The sequence below is a fragment of the Drosophila miranda genome (genome assembly GCF_003369915.1).
Source record: "Drosophila miranda strain MSH22 chromosome Y unlocalized genomic scaffold, D.miranda_PacBio2.1 Contig_Y2_pilon, whole genome shotgun sequence".
Taxonomy (NCBI): Eukaryota; Metazoa; Arthropoda; class Insecta; order Diptera; family Drosophilidae; genus Drosophila; species Drosophila miranda.
The window spans coordinates 11,122,379-11,148,483 of NW_022881614.1; the positions used below are offsets into that span (position 1 = coordinate 11,122,379).

Sequence of the window (26,105 nt, forward strand, 5' to 3'; positions counted from 1 at the left end):
GCTGGAGAGAGGGACGATCCTCCTTCTGTTCGGCATTCTTCAGATAGCCCATAGTGGGTGTTGTCTTCGAGAGAACTCTGCGCAAGCGCGAAGCTTCTGAGTTGGTCTCGAATAAGTGGACAAGCCGAGTATGTAGTGGTTTTTCTCTCAATCCTATTTTGGTTCACCTGATATCCTGTTTATATGTTGGTGCACAGATATACGAAAAATGTCGAGTTATTGCTGGAAGTCTCCATATAAGTGAAAGGTTTCTCAATAACATCCAAATATGAGTTGCCATTTCCATTATTTCCAACAATTTCACGTTTATTTATGAATTCAATGAACAGTACACATCGTAATAAAGTTCCTTCTTCTTTTCTATTTCCTTCCATCTTTCCATAGTCTCCGACCCGAACTTTTTCCTCCGTTCCGTGTATACATGGATGTGTGGTGTATGTATAATTTATATATAATGTATATATAGAGTACGTATATGTAATAAACATTTTGCAAAAACAATGCCATACATATATTTAGACCGCTGTGCCAGAGCGGTTTGCTTTTATGTGTGCTCAAATCTTACAAGTTTTAGGCAAATCGTTTGGTAAATGGCAAATCAAAGTGTGCAAAGTATATAACCTAATTGGAAATGCCAAGCACTTCATCGATACATATCCGGAAGGGGATGGAGGAGAACTATCTATACAGAGAAGCTAGTACTTATAAGCGGGGGAGGTGTGGGGTGAACTAAACCGAATCGAAACGAAATTGTACTTCACTGTTTGTTTGGCCTACTCCCTAATATTATAGTTATACAGAATATAATGCAATGTCAATTGGTAAAATGTGAACAAGAGTCCTTCTCGTCGTTGGCTTTAGAAAGTGCCATCAAATCAGAATAAATAACCTTAAACTTAATGAATTCGTAGAGAAGTTTTCATCTCAACTTTTCCACTTAATGCCATATTGCAGCAATCGTATTATGTATATACTACTAAAGTAAACCGTGTTGTATAACGTCCTCGTAATGCTTATCGATCGATCTTAAATGGTAAAAATATCAATATAAAGTAAACTTTAGGCTTAAATCTATAGTGCGTTTTTGTGTGTGTGTCCGTGTTCTGCGTCCTGTTTCCTGCTTGTGTGTTGTGTGTGTTCTGTGATGTAGATAGCCCGATATCGCAACTTAATTCTTGGGCGAAACAGTAATAAGTTTGTGTGGCGTCACTGGGGATATCTGCAGAAGAGATATTTAATGAGACATTTAGCAGGATTTCCATAAGCAATAGGTCGTATCTCTCATCAGATCATAACTCACCCATAAGGACCTTCCCATATACGAATCATCGTCGTCCTCGATGAGGCCCGCTGTGTGGTGATGGCTCTGCTGATCAATAAACATTAGTGTGTCCTTGCTGCAGGTGTTGGTTGAGTTGCGCAGCAGCGAGGACAGCGTCTCGGTGCACTCGCGCAGCTTGTAGTTGGAGCTGGTGGAGAAGGAGTGCCGCAGACTGAGGCTAGCTGCCGCCGCCGCCTGCTGCTTTTGCTGATGGTGTGTGGCATTCTCCACAGCCGAGACACTGCTCCGGGATCCATGCCAGTTGTGGTTGCTCAGCACCTGCCGCGTAAGCTGCAGGCTAGAGGATAGCTGCGGGTGTGTTGCATTCGCATTCGCATTCCCATTCCCATTCCCATTGAAAATGCTCGAGCATGCGGTATTCATGTGGCCATTTAGTTTGTTTTGCAGCGTGGATGCCGCTGCCACGGAGGTGGTAAGCGAACGTGGCGAGGAACGCGACGAGAGCGAGCTCTCCGACGAAGCCGAGCTAGAGGAGGGGCTCACATGGCCATTGGTCCGAACCACTTCAGCGGTGGGCAGACTCTCGGGTAGTATTTCGCTCCTGCTGATGACCTTTGTCACTTCCACGGGTTCTTCTTTCTGCTCCTCGTCCATGGCGAAAATGTGCGTGACTTCCTCAATAGTCGCTGCAGCTTTGGGTGCTGCTGCAGTTGTTTGGCTTTGCTCTGCTGGAGCTTCTATCCCCTCATTTTTGGCATCTTCACTCAAACTGACATCCGCATCGGCATCGGCGAAGTCCAGCTCCTCAATGTTGAGTGGGAGGGCTGGGAGTTCGTTGGCGGCGACTTTGGGTTCTTCTTGGGCCACAGCTTCTGTGGTTTCGGGAGCAACTGAAAGAGAGGGATTACATACAGATTAATATTCATGTAAGTGACGCTTATGCGGCTCATTCTCTTACCTTCTTCATTCACGAGTGGAATATTCACGGGCTTGGACTGGGCATTCTCCGCGGCTGGTCCACTTTCGGCCACTTCGCTGGAGCCCGCCTCCGCCTTAATAGCTCCGTCGTTCTCCTTGCCAGATGTTGAGTCGGCCGATGAAGAGGTTGCCGAAACTGAGGCTGGAGCAATGCGGGAGACCCAGTGATCCCCAGAGTTAGAACTGGAGCCGGAGCACTCGGCGGCATCTACGCTGCGTCGCTGGTAGAAAAGCATATACGCCTCGTTATTGATGATGTCCTGTTCGATATCATCTTCGGGCACCTTGCTCACGCGCTGGTCATCGAACTTGTACCACTGCCGGTCGTATGGGTTCTTGCAGGCTGCCGTATAGTGGCCCGTCTCCAAAGTATCGCCCTGGTGGTAGCAAACGGCGTACAGATCGTACCGCGTGTCCTTGAGGTCGCAGCGAGAGTTGAGGGTGGAAGAGCGCGAGTCGCCGGATCGGGCTCGCTTCCACAGAGTCGAGCCGCGACCGCCGCCATCTAGGATTCCCAGGGAGCTGATGGTGGCGCTCCCGTGGACACCCTTGGCAAGGTGGGGGGACATGTCGAAGGCGGTCAGCGGAAACTTGACCATCGTGGTGAGCTTTGCCGCCTGCGGACCCTTCGACTGGTGCTGGCGGAAGCGCTTAAAGTGGACCACCAGGATGTCGGGCAATGACCACAGGCCTAGGGTCTTCACCACGGGCAGATACTGCTGGCAGTGGGGACAGCGCCAGGCGTCCTCAGCACTGAGCGTCTCCGCCTTGGTGTAGTGCTCCAGGCACTGCTCCAGCGTTAGGGCAGCGGTATCTTTGGCCTTGCTGGCGCTTAGCCGTGCCACGCTCTCGTGCTCAACGACGGCCTCATCGTCGGTCTCCTGCTGGCGGGCGAGAAAGTGATCCTCGGGCGAGTTCCATTCTAGCAGAAGCTTGATGTGCGGTGGCCCCGCCTCCGAGGCAAGCACTGAGAGGGCCATGTCGATCATTTCGGTGAGCAGCGGATGCTCCACCTGTTCCAGGTAGGTGTCGGGGTCGGCGGAGGGGTCCTGCAGCCGGATGCGGAACATGTCCGCCAGGGGCGTTATGTAGGAGAAAACCTCCGGCTTGAGCAGCGGCGACATCTCGCGCAGCATCCGCTTCTGTAGATTCTGGTAGGAGCAGTCGCGCGGAGCTTTCATACTAAACGGGGCCCCCAAGCGGGTCATGTCTTTCCCGTCCTTTGCTCTGTACACGTTGGCCACTAGGAGGAGCAGATCTGCCTGTGGGGCGGCCGCAGGTGCTGGTGCAGAGGCGATCTTTTCTGCCGCTTCGGGAGCCGATGGGGAGGGAGCGGCCTTTGGGGTGGCGCCGATCTTTGCCTGGGCTTCCGGCACCTCGATGCAGTAGATGCTCTCGATGCTGCTGAGCGTCTCCACGGGCTGAGTGTCGTAGAAGACGCGTGTAAATCCCTCGGCATTGAGGTCCACCAGCACCATGCGCGACCCCGCAATGCCCGTGTCCGTCTGCAGCTGCTCCCGCAGGGCCACAATCGGCGATCCGGCCGGCACTCTCAGCCCCATTTTGATCTGTCGCGGCTGCTGCTTCATGTACACCACCGTAACGAAGATCGTCTGCTGTGTGAGCTGCGGCAGCTGCACTGAAATGCAATGGAAGGGATCGAAGGTGTTTGACTGCTTCTTGCAGCGCGGACACGTCAGCGAGGATCGGAACTGGGCCTGGAACACGGCCTGCACAAAGCTATTGTTGCACCGTATGTGATTCGCCAGTGTCTCGGCGGCAATGATCTCATCCGACCGGCCATAGGAGTTCTGTGTGTGGTAGAAAGTAGAGATTATAATGGCCTGCACTCTGCGCTCTGCAGTCTGGTCTGATTTCCCGTACCTTGATGCTTTTGTAACGTCGCTTACTGGCCGTATTGAGGTCCTCGTGCACCTTGTCCAGCAGCCAGAAAAGGAACTCCTGTGCATCGTGCTGCGTGGAGCTGTGAAACTGCGTCCCGTACCGATCCACCACCGCCTTGAAGCCCGTGCTGTGGTCGCTCTCGTTGCGGCATGTCCATAGGGCCTTCAGCACATTGGCCAGCTGCTCGGTGAGCTCTCCCTTAGTGCCGAACTTTCGCGAATTGATCTTATTGCGGCGCTTAAGGTCAGCCTGCGGCGAGGAGAGTGGCCAAGTGGATTAGAAGTGATTATTTCTCTTGTTTTCAATGGAATCATCCTTTTACTTACCTTGTACTGATCCAAAACGAAATACTCGGCTAGAATGTCCGTGTGGCTGAGGCACTGCAGCACGGCGTTCATGAAGCAGGTGTTGCCATGATTCTTCAGGCCCATCACTCCGGGCGTCTGATCCGGCGGCCACTGATAGCACCCAATGGGAGGCACTCGATCTCCTCCTCCGCCGCTGCTCGCCGATCCCAATCCATTCGTTTGCCGGTGTTTATTCGTCTAGACAGACAGAAAGAGAGAGAGAGAGTGTTAGTCGCTGGGGAGTACAACAAATTAATGATCCGAAAGAAACCCGTTTCCAGCCCCAGCCCTAGCCTCGGATTGGGAGTTGTGGGGCATTCTGGGGTGGGCAAATGGGTTTCAATTTCGTTGCCAATTAAAAATTGTTTAGCGCAGCTCTCGGACATCAATTTGCGATAAATAAAGAAATATTTTGTTGGAAAATAAGAAAATAAACAGACACACACACAAATAAAAACAATAAAGAAAGCCAACTCAAGCCAAAGACCGAATATTTGAGTACTCTGAAAAGGTATTCCTAGTATTCCAATGACAGACGACAGATTCTATCGAATGGACAGTCCTATATCTTATTATAATATTTGGCGAATCAATTGGCAGTGCACATACATATGACATATCTCCATTTCAGAATACAATATATTTAACGATAGCTAACGAGCTGCGTAAACGTGGAGGATCATCGATGTGTGTCTGTGTGGGACTATGTAGATCAATTTACTACAAAATATGTGCTCAAATGATCAAAGAAATATTATTTTGCACTGAATCACACGCGATGAAAAATTGAAAATTTTCCATCAGAAAAATGAAGAAACTTAAAACCAAATCAACAAAAGAATATGCCATAAAACCAAAGAACTTAGATCTTATACAGTAAATTCTTTTAATCGATGAGAAAGACACAAGATACATTAAAAGACTAGTCTTTAAAGGAGGACTTCCACAGACGAGAACAAAAAAGTATTCTCATATAAAAAAAACTTTCTTTAAAATATATTCACAGAAATCCTCAGAGCTCAGAACTTTTTACAAAGGGAATCCCCAAGTTTCGATAGGCTGTCCGCTTGCTAAGAGTGTTCACTGTACTCGTATTAAATGCAACCTTTTAAGAGAGGAAGCTTGGGGGGCGAGAAGGCGCTGTGGGCTATTCAGTCAAATATGAATTTACGATATTATAAACACGCATTTTTTTGGAAACGAATGGCAACGAAATCAAATGAAATGTGAGGCTATAACTGAGGCTGTGGCCAGTGGCAAGTGGCAAGTGGCTAGTGGCTGTGGATACTACATACAGACATACATATGTTTATACATATATACATAATATGAAAATAAGAACAAGAAAGAAAGCCAACTCAAGCCAAAGACCGAATATTTGAGTACTCTGAAAAGGTATTCCTAGTATTCCAATGACAGACGGCAGATTCTATCGAATGGACAGTCCTATATCTTATTATAATATTTGGCGAATCAATTGGCAGTGCACATACATATGACATATCTCCATTTCAGAATACAATATATTTAACGATAGCTAACGAGCTGCGTAAACGTGGAGGATCATCGATGTGTGTCTGTGTGGGACTATGTAGATCAATTTACTACAAAATATGTGCTCAAATGATCAAAGAAATATTATTTTGCACTGAATCACACGCGATGAAAAATTGAAAATTTTCCATCAGAAAAATGAAGAAACTTAAAACCAAATCAACAAAAGAATATGCCATAAAACCAAAGAACTTAGATCTTATACAGTAAATTCTTTTAATCGAAAAGAAAGACACAAGATACATTAAAAGACTAGTCTTTAAAGGAGGACTTCCACAGACGAGAACAAAAAAGTATTCTCATATAAAAAAAACTTTCTTTAAAATATATTCACAGAAATCCTCAGAGCTCAGAACTTTTTACAAAGGGAATCCCCAAGTTTCGATAGGCTGTCCGCTTGCTAAGAGTGTTCACTGTACTCGTATTAAATGCAACCTTTTAAGAGAGGAAGCTTGGGGGGCGAGAAGGCGCTGTGGGCTATTCAGTCAAATATGAATTTACGATATTATAAACACGCATTTTTTGGAAACGAATGGCAACGAAATCAAATGAAATGTGAGGCTATAACTGAGGCTGTGGCCAGTGGCAAGTGGCTAGTGGCTGTGGATACTACATGCAGACATACATATGTTTATACATATATGTATATCTGGGGGGCTGAGTGCCTTTAACGGCACTGAAATTTTGTGGATTATGAAATTGGCAGCCGCCAGTGCGAAGCGAAAAGCGGAAAACTACGGGGCAGCCAGTGGTTAAAGGTCACTGGGGTCTGTTGCATGCGGTGGCAGGCGGCTGGCGGCCGTATGGGTTGCACAAAGATGCAACTGCAATGGTGGTCTGCGGTCAATGCTAAGTGGGTTTATTTCGTGTATGCACATTGCCTATATGTACTAGTAGGAGGAAGTGAAAGAAAGAATGACGAAGTCGGACAAAAAAACAGAAACAGCAAGCCAACGATGAGTAAGCAAGAGACGGAGACGGAGACAGACACAGACCGAGACCCAGAGACAGGGCCATAGATGACAGCGTCATCTTTGTGTCTAGCAAATCGATGCCAAAGCTCAAAAGATACAAAAACCAACAACAACAAAGAAAACGAAAAAAAAAAAACATTCAACGAATAATGGAATCAATAGAGAAACAAAATCGTAGATGAAGGCAGTGGGGACCCACAAAAAAGGGCACAAATCGGATACTGTTCAAAGTGACCGCCACGATAATTAGATATTGATCTCTAACAACACTGCGCATGTGCCCTGCTGCATATCGATGTTCTCATATCGATGTTCTCATATCGATATTCTTCTTTTGGCGTCTGTCTCTTGCGTATGTTACTCGGAAGCACATATAATTCTGTATACTGATCTTCTGCTGTCTTACAAATAAAATAACTTTAACAGGTTATGGGCCTAGTCACCAATTCACCCAGAAACAGTATAAAACAGAAACAGTGAGAAACAATAAACATTGTTTGGTGCTTAGTGAAAAGCAGTGCTAAAAAAATGGCATAGACTCATTAGTGTATGTGTGTACATAGAAAGGCAAAAGAACAAGTTGAACAAATACAACTGAGATTCGCATTGTTTTTTTGATTAGAATTTTGCAGCGAATCGTACCGTTGCCGTGGTTTAAAGTCCAAAATAAAGCAGTCCCAACGGATCAAGAAACACAAAAGCGAACGGAGACTCAAGTGTGTATACCAAAAAGTGCGTATGCCAAGCCGCACAAAACCGCGAGTGTGTATACCCAAAAGTGTGTATAGCAAGCCTTAGAAAATCCCGAGTGTGTGTGTGTAAATAGCAACTCGGATGGATACTTAAGAGAAAACGAAAAAACAAAAGAAAGACACGGACAACAGTATTGTCGTCGTAGTTGCTTTGTGCATGAGACGATCGACAGTTACAAATTTTGCACTGTGGGACAATAAGTATAAAAAATGAGTGGAAATATGAATTTCAATATTGAGAAACTGGACGAAAACAATTAAAGCACATGGGAAGTTTTGATGAGAAGTGTTCTCATACAAAATGATTTGTGGCCAATCGTCAGTGGTAAAATTGAGCTTAGTGAAAGTGCAACAAATGAGCAACGTGCAGCTTTTGAACTAAAGGATCAAAAGGCTTTGGCGTCAATTTTACTTTGTGTTAAATCGACCCAACTAAACAATATTAAAAATTGTGTATCGTCGTCACAGGCATGGCAAAAGCTAAATAAAATTCACAGGCCAAGCGGACCAGCAAGGGTAGTGCTTTTAATTAAACAATTGTTGACGTTAAAAATGTCGGATGGTATAAGTGCACAGGAATATTTGCGGAAATTCCAGGTGGTACACGAGGCTTTAGCAGAGGTCAACATAAAGGTTGATGAAAAGATCTTATCAGTTGTGTTGCTAAATGGTTTGCCTAAATCGTATGAAAGTTTTGTTGTTGCGATTGAGACGCGAGATGATTTGCCGAGCTTGAGCATGCTAAAAATAAAAATTTCTGAAGAAGCGAATAGGCAGGAAGATAGCATTAGCAAGGAAATTACAAGTAGCGCGGAACTACACGTCAGTTATGACAACAATTTTAAGAAAAACTTTAAGAAGGGCAAAAAGTGTTTTAATTGCGGAAAGGAAGGGCATTTTAAATAGGAATGCCGTGCTAAAAGCAAGCAGGAAGGAGCAAACAACAAGGGCGCAAACAGTAAAAGCGGGGAAAGATTGGATACAATGCTTTGCGTAACCGAATATGCCAAAGTGGAACCAGAAAAATATGTACCAATCCTAAGTTTAGCTAAGCGAAATGACCAGATGTTAAATGCATGGTGCATAGACAGTGGCGCAACGGCGCATCTATGTTGTGACAAGGAACGCTTTGTGTCGTTCACGGAAGATAATCAAAAAGTATTTTTAGCCGGCGGTAAATCACTTATTGCTGAAGGGCATGAGTTCCATGTAAAGTTCGGTGATAGATCCGTTACGCTGGAAAAGGTTATCTTGGTACCAGATTTGCAGTACAATTTTATATCGGTCACAAAACTATTAAAACATGGAAAAAAAGTTGCGTTTGAGAAAAATCAAGCGATGATTTTTGAAAACGGAAAAATAGTTATAAAGGCACATCTGGAAAATGGATTGTTTATGTTTCAGGACAATCAGGAAAAGTGTATGAACATTGTAAATGTTGAGGCATATGCATTCAAATGGCACAATAGGTTCGGCCACGTACATTTTGACGCATTAAAGGAAATGGTTAACAAGGAGATGGTAATAGGTCTCAAGGGCATATACAAGCCAAAACAAGTGTGTGCAACATGCGCAAAAAGTAAAATTTGCGTGCAACCATTTCAATCGAGCACAAACAGGTCAAAGGGCGTACTAGACTTAATACATACTGATGTATGCGATCCAATGCAAAAGCAGTCAATGGGAGGCAATCGATATTTCACCCCATTTATTGATGATTGTTCAAGATATGTATCAGTAAGTTTCCTAAAAACCAAAGATCAGGTTTTCGAGGCTTTTAAAGAATTTAAAAGTCAAGTTGAGTGCCAAACTGGGAGAAAAGTCAATGTTTTACGAAGCGACAATGGCCGAAAATACATATCCAACGTTTTTGACAATTACCTAAACCAAAATGGAATAAAGCGAAACTTAACAGTGCCATATACACCTCAACATAACGGAGTTGCAGAAAGGGCCAACAGAACATTGGTAGAAATGGCAAGAAGTATGCTGCTGCATGCTGGGTTGAGTGAATGCTATTGGGCAGAAGCGATTCGAACTGCCACGTATTTGCGAAATAGAGTGGCAAGCAGCTGCTTGAGCGGGGTGACACCTTTTGAAATATGGACAGGTAGAAAGCCAGTGGTATCGCATTTAAGAGTTTTTGGTTCAGTAGCGATTGCTCTAGATAAAACAAAGAAATCAAAGTTCGCACAGAAAGGCTTAGAGTATATAATGGTGGGCTACTCCGATACGGCCAAAGCATACCGTTTGGTCAGTAAAGAAACCAGGAAACTCGTAGAGAGTAGGGATGTCATTTTTGTAGAACCTGAAGGGGGCAAACTAGATGCATCATGTTCCAATGACATGGCATCAATTGAGGTTCAACAAAACCAGGACTCTGAACCCGAAATGGATAGCGAGCAATTTAAAGATCCAGAAAATGAGCCAGAAAATCAGGAGGAGACATTCTTGTAATTCCAGAACCAATAAGAGGACCAGGACACCCAACCATAGTACGGACGGGCAAACCAGGACGACCAAGGAAGCAGTATCATATGCTCAATGCGATACTGGCAGCAGACGTACAAGCTCCACAAAACTACGCACAAGGCACGTGGTCGCTTACTAAATTGCCTAGCGGGAAAAAGTCCATTGGATGCAGATGGGTTTACGCAGTCAAGTCCAATCCGGATGGAAGCGTGAACAGGCTCAAATCACGTCTGGTGGCGAAAGGTTGTAGCCAACGCTACGGGATCGACTACAAGGAAACATTTGCACCAGTTGTACGCCACGCAACTATCAGGTTGATAATTGCACTTGCAGTCGAACATGGTCTCCACCTACATCAAATGGATGTTGTCACGGCGTATCTCAACGGCTAATTGGAAGATGAGGTTTTTATGAGACAACCTGAGGGCTTCATCAGCGAAGTTCACCCAAATCACGTTTTGAGGCTTCACAAAAGTATATATGGCCTAAAACAATCAGGAAGAGTGTGGAACTCTACGTTGGATGCAACGCTGAGACGCATTGGTTTTATACCGACTGTCAACGAACCCTGTCTGTATTGTAAGCCAGGTAAAAATATGTGTCTAATAGCTGTCTACGTAGATGACATTATTTTGGCGTGTAAGGACCTAGATGATATTTCTGATATCAAGATAAAGATCGCAGCAGAATTTGATGTGGTTGACATCGGGCCTATGCAATACTTTTTAGGTATTGAGGTGAAACGTGAAGGCAGTACTGGTGCGATTTAAATCAGCCAACGAAAGTACATTAGAGAGTTACTCGAACAGTACAATTTGAAAGATTGTCGACAGACGTCCACGCCTCTTGAAGCTGGTTACCAGGTGGCATGCAACAAAGAGGACTGCCGCAGGGTCGACATCACATCGTTCCAAAAGCTAATCTTATCTTGCTGTTATGACTCGTCCGGACATTGCGCATTCGGTGAACAAATTAGCACAACGTAACAAGGATCCTCATTCCGAGCATGAAGCGGCAGCCAAGCACATCCTTCGATATTTGGCAAAAACTATCGAATGGGAGATATGCTACACAAAGCAAGGAAAGGCAATTGAGTGTTTTGTTGATGCAGATTGGGCAAGTGATATGATGAACCGAAAGTCATTCACTGGCTATGTATGCATGTTGGCAGGTGGAGCGGTTTCTTGGGAGTCAAGAAAGCAATCGACGGTTGCCCTCAGTTCCACGGAGGCAGAGTACATAGCCTTATCATCTGCAGCAAAAGAGGCGATATACTTTCGCAGCCTACTGATTGACTTGAAGCTGATGTCCAAGGAGTCAGCTATTCAGATGTACGGCGACAACATTGGAGCACAGCAGCTTGCTAGAAACCCCATGTTTCATGCACGTACAAAGCACATCGACGTCAAGATACATCATATTCGAGAGGTTCTCAAGAGAGGTGAAGTCAACATTGCGTATCTGCCAACCGATGAGATGATAGCAGATGTCCTCACAAAGAACTTAGCCAAGGTTAAGCACCATAAATTTGTATTCGCATTTGGTTTAAAAGATCGTTTATAAGTGCTTGACATGTTATTGGATATTAGTTAAGTATATTTAAAGTTTGTAAACATGCGTTGTGTTGAGGAGAAGTGTTCAAAGTGACCGCCACGATAATTAGATATTGATCTCTAACAACACTGCGCATGTGCCCTGCTGCATATCGATGTTCTCATATTGATATTCTTCTTTTGGCGTCTGTCTCTTGCGTATGTTACTCGGAAGCATATATAATTCTGTATACTGATCTTCTGCTGTCTTACAAATAAAATAACTTTAACAGATACAAAAGCCGGTTTGGTTTTATTTTACCAGAAAGCGAAAATTCACGCATCAGAGATCCCAAGAAAAAGAAAATAAAGAAATCCAACGGCTAATAGAAAATTGTCCAACAAAAAACCACAAATAAAGAAAGAAATAAATCGCTTTTGGTTGACTGTTGATGGGTGGGCGTGTGGGTCTGCCGTGTGAGATTTTTGTTGCGCTACACCGAAGAAGATCATAACATTACCAACATGCGATGCACTGTACCACTTTGTACCTCTTTTCTGCGCCAGCATCCGGTGTAGAAGGGAACGATGTCTATTAAGTTTACACGACTGGCGGCAGCAGAGCTCAGCTCCTCCGACTTGAAGATGCAGCAAGCAAGAGAGGAAATCGAAATGTTAGTTAGAAGATCAATAAAGCATATACTTAAGTATACTTATATGGTTAGCACAGATATTTCTGGAGTTCCCTGGAAGAAAGTTAGCCCTGAGAAACCATGCCACCTACCTCCTCGACCCTTCTTCCCATAGCACATACTCGTACGCGTTTGTATGTCTGTATTTTGTTATTGTTGCAAAAATTGACATTGAACCGACGCGTCGGTTGCCTGCTGCATCGGAAATTTGCTATCTGCGGATGGTACAGCTCTGGAGCAGACGCCCTGTGGGTGGGGCAGAAACCATATTGAATGGCAGCCAAGTGGCTGCTCTAGAGAGTGCCTGACAAAAGGGCATGAACATGTGGCAACATTAAAGCGCTTCGAACATCTGTAGCAAACTTTAAGACCCGACCCCAGCCCCTGGACTGACCTTCAAACCGTTCCGTTCGATAAGCGGATTTTCTTTCGGAATATGAGTGGCGCCAGAGCTCGACACTCCTCCGCCGACTCCTATGCGGCGTTAAGCTGAAAGCGTTTTGCATTTAAGCAGAACCTCTGTTCATTAGGACAAACCCCATTAAGTCCCATTCCACGGTGATATAAACCGAGCAGCCACAGTAGTCCCACGGCAAAGGGGGATCTCCGGCTGTGGCTGTGGTTGTGGCAAATAAATTGAATGGAATTTTTAAGTTGCCACAAACGCATGACCAGATCTCCTCTCTGTATGTAGCACTCATTCTTTTTACATATACGTATAAGTATACGTATACATATTATATGTACAATACGTACGAGTATGCATGCTTGTGGCTGCTGCTGACCTAATCGCGTTGTTGGTCAGGATGCCATGTGAAGCATTTCTCACACAGCTGGAGATCCAGACTTCGAGACCTGGATGTTGCACATACGACGCGTATGCCTTCTGCTGCATGCCGCTATTCCAATTCCAATTTCTCCTTTCTTTCCGTACCTCTTGCCGTGTCCACCCCGTCTCGCGGCCTCTGTTAATTGAGCCGCAAGCTCAATTGCCACTTGTCTCAATTTACCCCGGTAGCAAGTTTATAATCATCATCATCATCATCTACATCGTCAGCGTCATCGTTATTATTATTTATAAATTTAACCAAATTTCTGGTTCGTTTTGTTTGCATTTGGACTCGCCAACAAGTGGTATATCTACAGGGTGGTGTCGGTGTCAGGCTATTGTTTTGTGTGGTTCGATTTGGGATTGGCCATACTCTAGCCCTACTCTATTTATCGCATTCGCTGCTATTTATTGGCTTCTCAAATGATACTATCGAAAGAGACCATCCCATAGTTCGTAAGAATATCAATTAAATCTTCTATTCCAGGGTATTAGAAGATTCGGCCAGCATTTCACCGTCCTTTGGCTTCGGCTTCACTTTGTTTACAATTACGTTGCACTTAGAAAATTCCCCGCAACTCGATTTATCGAATTATTATGCTTAAGTCTCGAATTTTCGTTTTGTTGGTTTTCTCTCTTCCCTTGCGCCAGCAGAAAATTCCATTCTCGTTTGGGGAGCTGTGTGATTTGTGATAAGCCCAAGAGCACCCCCGAGAGAGATCGCGATAACTTATGATTATTTGCTATAGATGTGGCCCCGGATTTTCCGTAGTTGTACTTTAGTCCAGGACGCCAGGTTTTATTATAATTAGTCTTTATTTATGAATATTATTTAAGATTAGTTATGATTACAACGGTCGCTGTGCTCTAAGTATATTTTGATTAATACAGATATTTGCGCTCGTAATTTGCGTGTGGCTCTCTTTCTCTTTTTATCAAAGGCTCGCTTGTTTTCTTCCTGAATATTGTCCCTAGCCTCTTTCCTTAACTGCTCACGATCTTCGTCTAGCTCACCTATGAGAGACTGCTGTACCAATTCTCTCAATTCAGCTATGTCAGTTATACGCATGTCTACTCCTGTTAGGAGTTTAAATGGGGCGACTTTGGTACTCCTACGTGTCGCATCTTCGATCCTGAACGATGTTCTATTTCGTAATCGTAGTCCTGCAGATACATTGCCCACCTAGCTACTCTTAATGGAACGTCTTTCATTTTCATCGTCATGGCAAACGCGTTACAGTCCGTAATGATTTTAAATTTCAGTGCGAGAACATACACACGCTATTTAGTCAATGCTCCTATTACTGCTAGCACTTCAAGTTCGTATGAATGATAGTTTTCCTCACATGGCTTTGTTTTCTTACTAATATACATCACTGGGTGCAGCTGACCATCTTCTGGATCCTTTTGTAACAAGACAGCACCAAAACCTAACTTAGAAGCATCCGTGTGTATCTCCGTAGATAATTTAGGATTGTACAATCGTAAAACTGGTTTCCTAGTGAGAGCGGCTTTCAATTGCTCGAATGCTAATCGCTGCAACTCCTTGAACTCGAACTTAGAATCCTTTCTCAACAAATCCGACAATGGCCTGGCTATGACTGCGTATCCTTCAATGAATTTCCTGAAATAAGAAGTCAGCCCAATGAATCGTTGTATAGCTTTTTTATCCTTTGGGATCGGAAAGTTTGCTACGCACTGTGTTTTCTCCTTACCGGGTGTTATGGTACCATTTTCTATAACATACCCCAAGAAATCTACCTTACTTTGCAAAATTTGACCTTAACTCCAGCTCATCTTCAAACCATTCTTTCTTGTCACTTCTAGCACTCTTTTCAACTTCTGTAACCCTTCCTTAACATCCTTACTTGGTATAATGATATCATCCATATATACTACAGCGTCACCCTTCTGAACCAATTCTCTCATTACCGCAACTATGAAACGTGTGAAGATTGCTGGCGAATTCGAAATCCCAAACGGTACAAATAGGAACTCATATGGTCCGATGTAACAAACGATGTATACTTTTGTGACTGAACTTCAACTGGTACGTGGAAATAACCGTTAGTCAAATCTAATGTCGTAAAAGTCAAAGCTCATTGCAATTTCTCAATAACATCCTGCATCTGTACCATCGGAAAGTTATCTCGCACTATTTTCTCATTTAACTTGCGATAATCGCAGCATAGACGTTTCTGTCCATTCTTCTTTGGTACTAATACAATCGGAGAAGCATATTCTGATGTACTGGGCTTTATTATCTTTTGTGCTAACCACTCGTTGACCTGCTCGTCTACTATGTTCTGCTCACTATAAGCCATACGCCTAGGATGCTGATACACAGGTAAATCATCCGTTAGTACAATTTTCATCTCTATAGGGCAATGCACATTTCGACTCGGCTTGTATTCCTCAATTATCTTTCTTATTTGTTCTCTCCCTGAATAGGGCAAATGTGACAAATCAATATTTATAGCTTCACTCTGCTCTAAGTTCACCACACACAAACTCTGAAACTCATTCAGCAACTCCGTACATGAATTAACATTTTCCCTCTCATCTCTATGTTCTGGAACATTGCGCCTAGTACTTACTTGACTTCCTGATCTGAGGACTAGTGCTGTTCCATCTCTTGGTACCTTCATGTCCACTCTCTCTAAAAGAGTTCTACCCAATATAGCATCAAATCCCATGTCCTCGTCCGCAATTACGTGAAATTCTACAATTAAGTCAATGTCATCAATCTGCACAGGTATTGTGATACTACCGAAAGTCATAATTTGGCTTTCACCAATTCCCGTTAAACATTTACTACGTCCTGCCAGTTTTCCTCTACCAAGCTTCAAAAACACATTTCTGCTTAGAAGACACAAATCTGCACCTGTATCGACCAATCCTTTAAACACAACTTTTCCGTAGTTTACCGATTTCAACTCTAATCCTGACGAAGTGAACGTGCTTGATAGCTTTGTCCTACCATTCTCCAGAACTAGATTGGTTGCTTTCTCCTGTTTAATTGCCATGTCGACCTTGCATTGAGCAGCTCTATGTCCTAGCTGGTTGCATCTGAAACACCTGTTATCTCTTTTTGGACAATCCCGCTTAATATGCGACTCATCTCCGCAGTTAAAACACTTTTTAAACTTTTCCGCTGATTTCACTAACTCTTTTTCTCCTTTATTGAAGTGTGAGTCAAACTTCCCTTGTGATCTCACCGACCCTGTCATTTTCTGGTATGCCTCAATTTGCACCTTCAATTGCCTCATATTCCTAGCTTGATACAGTAAAGCCTTGTTTGTACTAGAATCTGGAATCCCGCTGACAAAATATTCAATTAAACTTTCGTAAGTAAAGTAAACCATGACCATCCTGAATTAGAACTGTCTGCTTGACGCCTCTGACCAGATCCAATTGGATTTTCATCTCGCCTTTCATTTCCCCTTGCTTGTTCATTATTTGAGGCCACTGTTCTAAATGATAACTCTTCATTAATCTCATCTGCAGTCTCTCCCTCATCCCTAACTTCTTCATCGTTTTGATCGGTTTGAAAACCATAGTGAGCCAGCAGTCTGTTTTGCAATTCAACTTTTCTTCCGGTTCTATTTAAACCTATCTCGGCCAATTTATCGCGCAAATCTGCCACCAACAGTGCCAAAATCTCATCTCTATTCATTTTTACAAACTTGTATGAAATATAATAGAATAAGAAATGGATCTATGCCGCTCGCTCGACAAAATACAGTTTTAGAATCCAGTTCCTCTCAGACCTTACAATAATTAACAGTATTCCGCTCTTTAAACTTGATGTTATGTTATTGAAAATGTAAACTTAACACTATGTTAATTACCACTGCTACCGCCGTTCTTGTCTGTCTGCTTCTTTGCAATATTTCGCTTGCACTCACCAACAACAACCAATTCCAAAATGTTTTCGTTGTCGTCGCACCAACACAGCTCCAGAATTTTCTGTCGTCGTCACACCAAACAGCTCCAGAATTGTCTGTCGTCGTCACACCAACACAGCTCCAGAATTTTCGTCGTGACCAGCTGCCTTTTTCGCCGTACAGTACTTGCGAACCACTAGCTACCTTCTCTGCTCCACGCCTTTCTCCTTGTCTAGATGATGCTCACCGCCAACGATCCTGCCTATTGCACGTTGCTGACCATCCACCAAGTCTTGCGTTGCCTTCAGATTGGGTACTGGGTCTCTTTATCGCCGTCTCTGCTGCTTACGCCGTTCCTCTTGATTCGGTTTGCTTCGGTTTTTCTTCTCCTTTTTACCGTAGCTGCATGCCGCCGTCTTGCTCACTCTCGCGTTGCTTTCCCAATTGCCTTTTGTTTGAATTTTCGCGCAGCAGAGTTTTTGCAGATTTCGTCCAGAATGTTCAAAACAACGCCACCACAATTCACCGAGTTCTCGCAATATTTGTAAAACACAACTTTAGTTTGATGACTTTCCGTTTGTAATCGTTCAAATCCCGGTTGAGCCCCCAAAAATTGTGGCCCCGTATTTTCCGTAGTTGTACTTTAGTCCAGGACGCCAGGTTTTATTATAATTAGTCTTTATTTATGAATATTATTTAAGATTAGTTATGATTACAACGGTCGCTGTGCTTTAAGTATATTTTGATTAATACAGATATTTGCGCTCGTAATTTGCGTGTGGCTGAGTGAGACTTTGGCACCGAATTAAATGGCGTCGATCGTTGAGGCTGTGTTCTCTCCACTCTTTGTTCGACGGCCGCTTCTAGTCTCTCTCTCTGTTACTTCCTCTGTTATCTCTACAGACTCTGTTGCTCTCCCACCAAATCCCACATAGATATTGCACTGCACTATATTCTCAAGTATTTGTTGTACATTTTACGTAACCCACAAAAGAAGGAAAGACAAAAACAAAAAGGCAACAGCAATTAGATTTCTTGTTATTGTTGTTGTTGTAGTTACGTTTACGTTTTTATTAAATAATTGTAAATAATTGAAGATAATTGCATGTTCATGTTGTTGTTGTTGTTACAGTTGCTGCCATGACGCTATTATTATTTCCAAGATCTTGGCTCGGAACATGAATGAAATTGGCTTTTGGGTTGGGCTTTCCCTGCACCCCTCCACCGCCGCCAGAGATCGTAAGCTTGAATCCGAGTGAAGCCCGAGTTTGTGACTAGGTTCTCCTACCGGTTAGACGGCATTTTATTAATGGAGGCTCTCGAACACAAACTATTATTAGACTCTCTCTCTCTCTCTCTCTTCCTATCTATCTGTACTATCGATAGTCGTTTGTCATGTGTCTAATCTCAAAATCGCATTTGATATTCCCACTAGTCAGGCGGGGCGTTCTATGCACATATATTCTAAGGCAAAGTTGGGCTGCGACGATCGATCACGTGACACACATATTATTATCGATCGCGTCATTATACGCATTGATTTCGGAATACGACTCCCAATGAATTTACGAGCTTTTAATTCGTTAAATGCTGAAGCGTTTCTATGTCCGTGATTCGGAGAAATTCTCAGATAAAAGACATCAGACAATCATTTAAGATTATGGCATCGTTATCCGCTTAATCAAGTCTCTGATACTCTGCCTTTTCCATTGTTTTCCGCTCCCTACAGCACCCTCCTCCAGAACTTTACTAATTAGATCTTGTTGTTGAGATCTACTTACGTAAATATGTAAACTCTCACACGTGGCTGCCTAGCCACCTTACAATGTGTACTGCAAGTGCCACGCTCCTTTGGTTGGCTCGATTACGACGTGGAGGAGAACGGAAAAGCTTTGTCAAGGTTGTCTTTGGTGTGTCTGTCGGTCTACCGGTGTGTCGGGGTGGGGAGAGCTCTTATCAGGCCACCTTGGAAATACATAGAGTGCTTATCAGACACGACTATGGGCTCCATATCTATATACATATGTACAGTGCGTATCGCAACTGAAGGGATACTTGAACAAATTATCGTCGCAATTTATTCAAATAACAAGTTATTCATTGAAACTCTATACACTCTGTATCGATTATAAATCATATTTATAAATAATTATTTGTGACAATTCAAAGTGTCTTACAGCTATGATACGCAAAGTATACCTCTGACTTCTGTCTACCCAACTGATATCTAAATTATTTTGGACTGAAGTATTGCCAGGTGCCCCAAGGCTTGGGCAAGGGAAAAGCGGTGACTGGCCTGCAGATGGGGCATAAATTTTGCACCTTTTCACTTAGCCCCTGTTTAAGGGTTACGAGGAGGTGGCCCCAAGCGAGAGTGTAGACCTTTTGATGGCAGCTTCAACAATCTTTATATGGCTCCAGTATATCCACCATATATCACAGAGTGGGTTGGAGTTGGGTTATCAAAAGAGGAGACAAATGCAGAGAGTAATTACCGCGGAGTGACGTGAATAATTTCTGTTGCTGGCCGGACGGACGGACCAACGGGCGAACGGACAAACAACAAAAGCAAAGCGTGATGGAAGCAACGGCTAATTAGACAGCCTAAGCGGGAGTGTACCACAGACCCGTCCGACAAAAAATGATATGATTGTTTATGAAAATAAACATGTTGCGAACGGCAGAAATACGAAAATAAATGCAGAGGCTAAAAATTCTAAAAAAAAATTTTTCAATTAGTTTGATCTCAATTGATTTTACCATGAAAAAGAATTCAGATAAAGAGCGGGACAGGCAGATACGTAAAGAGAGGTAGAACGAGGGAGAGAGAGTTTTAGAGCGTGAGAGTGCAAAACGTGCGAGGCAACCCCCTCCCGTCAAAAAAAAAAGCAAGCAAAAGCAACAACAGACAGCGATTCGCAAAGCTGTACTGTGACAACAACAAACAGTTACTTGTGAGAGCCAGAAACAGCGGAAATACGAAATACGCGAAAGGCCTTTCGCCCCCACTTTCCCCCCTAACTGGTACCACTCTGTAGTAGTAGTGGTAGTAGTAGTAGTAGTAGTAGTATATCGTGCACTTGAATATCATAGAAAACCAGCAAACAGTAGCGGAACAAGCACACATTCCCTCACACGCAGGGGTGTGGGTGTGGCAAAAATGAGGAGGGAAGAGGACTAAGCGTATACACGGCTGTTACGTACTAATCTTCCCATCAACAAGTGCAGCGGCAGCAGCAACAGCAACAGCAACAGCAACGTGAGCCACGATTTCGTGGGTGGCTGCAAAGCATACGGAAATAGACAAATCCAAGGTGTATTGAATGTTGGGTGAGGAATTTTTAGAGACCGCTTGCCTGTTTGGGTTCAGCAAACATCAAAAAGAACCTCGGATAGGTGTATTGCCTCACCTTACATGCAATACACCTTGGACCAAACTGTACATTACATATGCATGTACATGCTGTGTATGTATGATGTAAGTGTGCCTCCTCCATCACGTGTTAAGAGATCGTCTTCACAGAGTGTCACTTTTTATACCCGATACTCAAAATGAGTATTTGGGTATATTAGATTTGTGGTAAAAGTGGATGTGTGTAACGTCCAGAAGGAATCGTTTCCGACCCCATAAAGTATATATATTCTTGATCAGCATCAATAGCCGAGTCGATTGAGCCATGTCTGTCTGTCCGTCTGTCCGTCCGTCCGTCTGTCCGTCCCCTTCAGCGCCTAGTGCTCAAAGACTATAAGAGCTAGAGCAACGATGTTTTGGATCCAGACTTCTGTGATATGTCACTGCTACAAAAATATTTAAAAACTTCACCCCGCCCACTTCCGCCCCCACAAAGGACGAAAATCTGTGGAATCCACATTTTTAAAGATACGATAAAACCAAAAACGCAGAATCGTAGAGGATGACTATATGTTCTAGAGTGTAAAATCTCCATCAGATCGTATAATTATTATAGCCAGAATCAAGAAAACAATTTCATTCTTTCTCGCTCTGTCTCTCTCTAACACACAGGTTTCATGGTCGGTTTTGCCAATTGCAAAATATGAGTTCAAGGATCTCAGAACCTATAAGATACCAACCAAATTTGGTATCCACACTCCTGTGATATCGGACCTTGACCGTTTCGTGTCCAAATTTCACCACACCCCCTTCCGACCCCGCAAAGGACGAAAATCTGGGGCATCCACAAATCTCAGAGACTATTAAGGCTAGAGTAACCAAATTTGGTATCCGCACTTCTGTTAGATCTCACTATAAAACGTATATCTCAGAATTTCGCCCCACCCCCTTCCGTGGGGGACCATAATGACCATATCTATCAGATTGCTGAATCTGGATCAGATCGGATCATTTTTGTAGCCAAAAGCAAAAAATCAATTTGCAGTGGCTACGCAGCGCCCGACGTCACGCTCAGACTGATTTTCTGTCTCTCTCGCACGCACTCTTTGTCGTGTCGTTTAATATTCGCCGCGTCTGCCGGAGGAGAGCCATACTGACTAAGTATCGGGTATAAATGTAGAGTTGCGGTCTCCGCAGCAACTCACAACGTTCCCCCTCGTTACTTTTACACACACTTTCTTTCTCTCTCTCTCTCTGCACCTATTCTCCCTCCCACTCCTGCTCGCTTCATTGCCATTCAGTTGTTGCTATTTGCAATATTTTTCATTAATATGCGAGATTATTGTTGTTGGGGCTCTGCTGCTCTCCGCTGTCTCGCTTTTGAGCTGAGCTTTTGAATAAAATCAATGGGAGATGAGGAATGCCAGAGGCATGAATCATAAATCAGAGCCAGCAATTGTTTTCCATGAGGTAATCTCGCAGCAGTAGTGCGAAGCATAAAAGCAGCAACAATGGGCAATTGCCTCATAATGTCATTAAAAAAAGGAACAGAGAAAAACAACAATAATACGTTGTAGTTGTTTGCCAATTGGCTTTTGCTACTTTTTCTTCTGCTGCTGGTGGCGAAAGGTGCCGTGCCCGAAAACGACGGAGGAAACAACTACAACAACTGCACAACAAGTACAGTTAAAGCTCGATCTGCGAGCTGAGCTTTGGCTTACTGCAGCTTCCACTGTACTCGATATCGGCTTCTGGCAGGCAGATATACGGTTGTTTTCATTGAGAATTACGTGTTATTCCACTCCCCCCTTTCTCACCCTTTTGCTCTGCGCTGCGCTTTGAATGAAATTCTGTCTGATTTCGTATGAGGTTATCGTTCTGTTCTGTAATTCAAAGCGCAAAAAAGGTCAACTGCAATACTAAGGTCTTGCCCCCCACAATTAATCAACCCATTACAAGCACAACAACAGTTGTACATATGTGTGTACATGTGTGTGTTGTACATATCTGTATATTATTAGCTCAAATTGAATACCATTGGGTCTCTAGGGTAGGGGATTCTGTGTGTGTCATGGAGCCCGGCACTTGTCTTCGCTCCCTTTTGTTGTTGTTTTGTCTTCCTGACAGAAGCGTGGCACACATTTGTCATCCAGCGCCTTGTCGGAGCAGGGAGTCCCTCTGTGTCCCACTCTATCGCTTGGTTCCAACAGCTTTCGACCTGAAAAGCATTGTTGCTCTTGTTGGAGTCAGGGACTGTTTTGTTTCTGAATTTTTGTTTCATTATAGCACGAACAGAGCAGAGCAACAAATGCTGGCAACATTTACACAAAAATTGTTTGAACAATTGTTGTCTGCGAAACAAAAGGCAAAAGCCCCCACCTACAGCTAGTTACAGCTTCAGCACCCGCCCTACTTTTCTCCTCACCTTCACGCTTCAGCCCCACACAGCTACCCTCCGCTCTGCTCCGCTCCTCTCCTCACACCACCCGCAAAACAGAAACACAAAAATTATGATAATAATGAGACAGCAATTGTCCAAAAATAAAATTAATTTCCATGCGCCGTCCCCGGGTATGGGGTATGGTAATTGTAGATTAAATTCTGTCTGAGAACGATCAAGAGCGGAGAACATTTGGGATACACTTCGGGAAAAAAAGAGGAGGAACAACAATGTATTTATAGTTGTGTAAACCAAGGATTTATATCGAATGGAATGCAACTGTACATTGATCGTTTATGGGCAAAGTACGGGAGTACTGCCACCCAGCACACCCCCAGCAAAACAAAGAGAGTCCCGAGACCATGTAGATTAAGGAATACTCTGGATACTCTGCTGCCCTGACGCACCTTCAGAGGTGCATTGAGAAAGAAAGCCCGATCCAAAGTCCCAATAAGCCGCATTTCGTGCCGCTGTACCTTTCTGTTATCATCGAGCACGCAAAATGTGACTCAGCAGTGGAAGGGGTACTAGAGACAAAAAAAAACCTACGTGGCAAAGTGCGATTTGTGGCAGGCCTACCCAGTGGGTGGTGGGAGTGGAGGAGCAGGGGCACTTGGGTTGTTTGTTTTCTGTTCAAAATATTCCATTATTTACAAGAGAATTGCACAAAAGAAAATGCCGAACCAAAGTGGAGTAGAGTGCAGCAGTAGTGTGGAGTGTGGTGCGTGGAGTATGGGGGAGGCACAAAGAAAGAGAAAAGAAGACACAGAAACCAGACACGACCAAAACAAAGTCAACGATAACGCACTAAGCGATGGATGCCGTTTTATAAATATATTGCTCTTGATAAGAGGAGCAGCAGGCGGCAGCGAGCACGCAGCTAGAAGCTGCAGCCGCCTAAGCAGAACAAAGAATGAACGAAAGAAAGGTGAAAGAGGGGCAAAGTTTCATGTTCGAGCATGTCTCACCCCACTCCCATACTGTGGAGAGTGATTAAAAATACAAATTGAGTACTTACTCCAACATTCACCGTTGCGCTCAGATGCTGAGCAATGCGATTCAGAAATTTCTTGAAGGACGAACGGCGCAGAACACGTGCCCGCTTATTGCTGTTACTGGTACTGTTATTGGTGTGGTTGCTGTTACTATTGGCATATGTATTGGTGGTGGTGGTGGCTGCGGCGTCTCCAGGCGCCGCCTCGTAGCTGCTCAGAGAAATAATGCTGCCGCTGCGTCCCCGTCCGCCGCTTACGCAGGACGAAACAGCCGTATGGCTGCCTCGACGCTCCCCTGCATTATCCTTGCCGGCTCCAGACTCTGCGTCGCTTGCTATTGCTGCCACTGCGGCTGCTGTCTTGAATTTACGCGACCAGCGAAACGGATTGCGTGGCATGGAGAAGGCTCGGCGTATCTTTTTGGCGGCATTTGTGGCCATGGTTGAGGCTACCACTGGCGGTTTGGGAAGCGTCTTCTCTTCTTCTTCTTCTGTCTCCTTCCTCTGAAGTTGCGTTGGTGTTGTGTGGGTGGCGCCCACGGCCGCCTCTGCTGCTGCGGCGTCGCCTTCATTTTGTTGCTCTTTAGTTGTGCCCATTCTCGCACTTTCTCGCTCTCACTCGCCCACTCTCTGCTCGGCAAAACACTAATTTTCGTCACATATATAAATTGCACTGGCGGGAGCTATTAAGTAATTCAAATTGACAGTTGAGCAGTGATTTTTAACCTATTTCTAATGCACTTTGTTTCTGATTTTCTCCTCGCTTCCGCTTCGTTTCGCTGTTTGTCTGCCTAGCTTCTCCTTTCTCTTCTTCCTTAGTGACCCACTCCGTTTGGTATGCAAATACTTTCACTTTTGGTGGCTGCTACTGTTGCAACTGGCATTTATTATTGAGCGCTTTTCGCGTTTGCATTTTGGCCGCACGCAGGCGAAACTGTATCACATTGCACGGTTTTAGCTTAGTAATACAAATACTAACTTTGCGAGCGCAGATTCCGCGCCCCCGCACCATTTCGCGTTTCAGACAGTGTGACCATACCGACGACAAAATGAACTTAACCCACTTAACCCCCTCTGTTTAAACAGTTGAACGACTTGAGGTAAATGGCGGAAAATATTACTGATTGTAAATTCTTTATGTAGATCCATGTAGATCCTCTTAATGTTTCACCTGAACTGCGCTAAAATGATTCAATTTTCATTATCATCGGTGGAATATTAAAATACACCAATGGTTTACAATGGGCTAATCCTTCGTAACTATATGGTAACTACACAGTTGCTACATCATGAAAGGAAAAAGAGGGTATGGACAACAGGCAAAACGGCCTAGAAAATGCAATCAATTTGCCTGTTGTCCATACCCGTTTTTATTGCCCATTCAAGACTACGACTCATTTTTTAGCTGCAGGACGGAGCAGCAGTGTGACCGTCTAACCCTCAGAAATGCCGTAAAAATACCGATCTATCTGTCTGCTGACTGACAAACTCTCGATGCTTTGATATTCAAATAGCTTTGTAACGTAGCGTCTTACGTTATTGAGTATAAGTGTTGCATACTTTTGAGCCTGGATATAGAATGTATGTAAGATAAATGTAAATATAAATTAATTTTGTATTATACATATATTATTTGATTTTATTTGTTAAACTAGAACACACACCTACAGATGAATCAGCATTTTCTATCCTTTCTTTTGGTCCATCAACCTGTCCTGGCAATGATGCTGCAAATGGCGGACTCGCGCTCGACTCAACTGCAGCAGCTTTAACTCGTAAAAACTTTTTAGTATTCATGGTTGTTGCGGCATTAATGCCAATTATGGCAGCGTTTTATTTTGCTTTACTTTATTAGCCATAAGCAGAGCAGCGACAGCAACGACAGCACAGCAGCGAACGCAGCAGAGGCTGAGCAAACAGATACAAATGCATCTGCTGGAGCAATGGCTCCAAGCAACGCCCCCCTTGACAGCCAATGAGCGCGCAGTCTCCGTGTGAGCCAAGAAGCATGCGCAAGAGAGCGGCCCAACAAGAGAGAGAGAGTGTTGAAGTGTGTGAGCGAGAGCGAGGGAAGAAGTTTTTATGCAAAGGAGAGATTACGGAGAGTGGAGTGGG

At 44.0% G+C, this 26,105-nt stretch overlaps 1 protein-coding gene across 3 annotated transcripts; it reads right to left on the bottom strand.

Moving 5' to 3' along the window:
- Positions 1-277: 277 nt before the first annotated feature.
- On the bottom strand, positions 278-25,018 carry LOC108159915 (ubiquitin carboxyl-terminal hydrolase 31). Of its 3 annotated transcripts, XM_033397398.1 has the most exons (7): positions 24,015-25,018; positions 12,348-12,434; positions 4,492-4,710; positions 4,145-4,414; positions 2,241-4,071; positions 1,301-2,172; positions 278-1,219 (listed from the first exon to the last, which is right to left on the bottom strand). In XM_033397398.1, exons 1-7 carry the CDS (start codon positions 24,585-24,587, stop codon positions 1,169-1,171), a joined length of 3,903 nt encoding a protein of 1,300 aa, XP_033253289.1. In that variant the 5' UTR covers positions 24,588-25,018; the 3' UTR covers positions 278-1,168. The 3 variants fall into 3 exon arrangements, with proteins under 3 accessions (XP_033253289.1, XP_017149037.2, XP_033253290.1); XM_017293548.2 differs by lacking the exon at positions 12,348-12,434; XM_033397399.1 differs by lacking the exons at positions 12,348-12,434; positions 24,015-25,018 and adding an exon at positions 17,226-18,077.
- Positions 25,019-26,105: the final 1,087 nt, after the last annotated feature.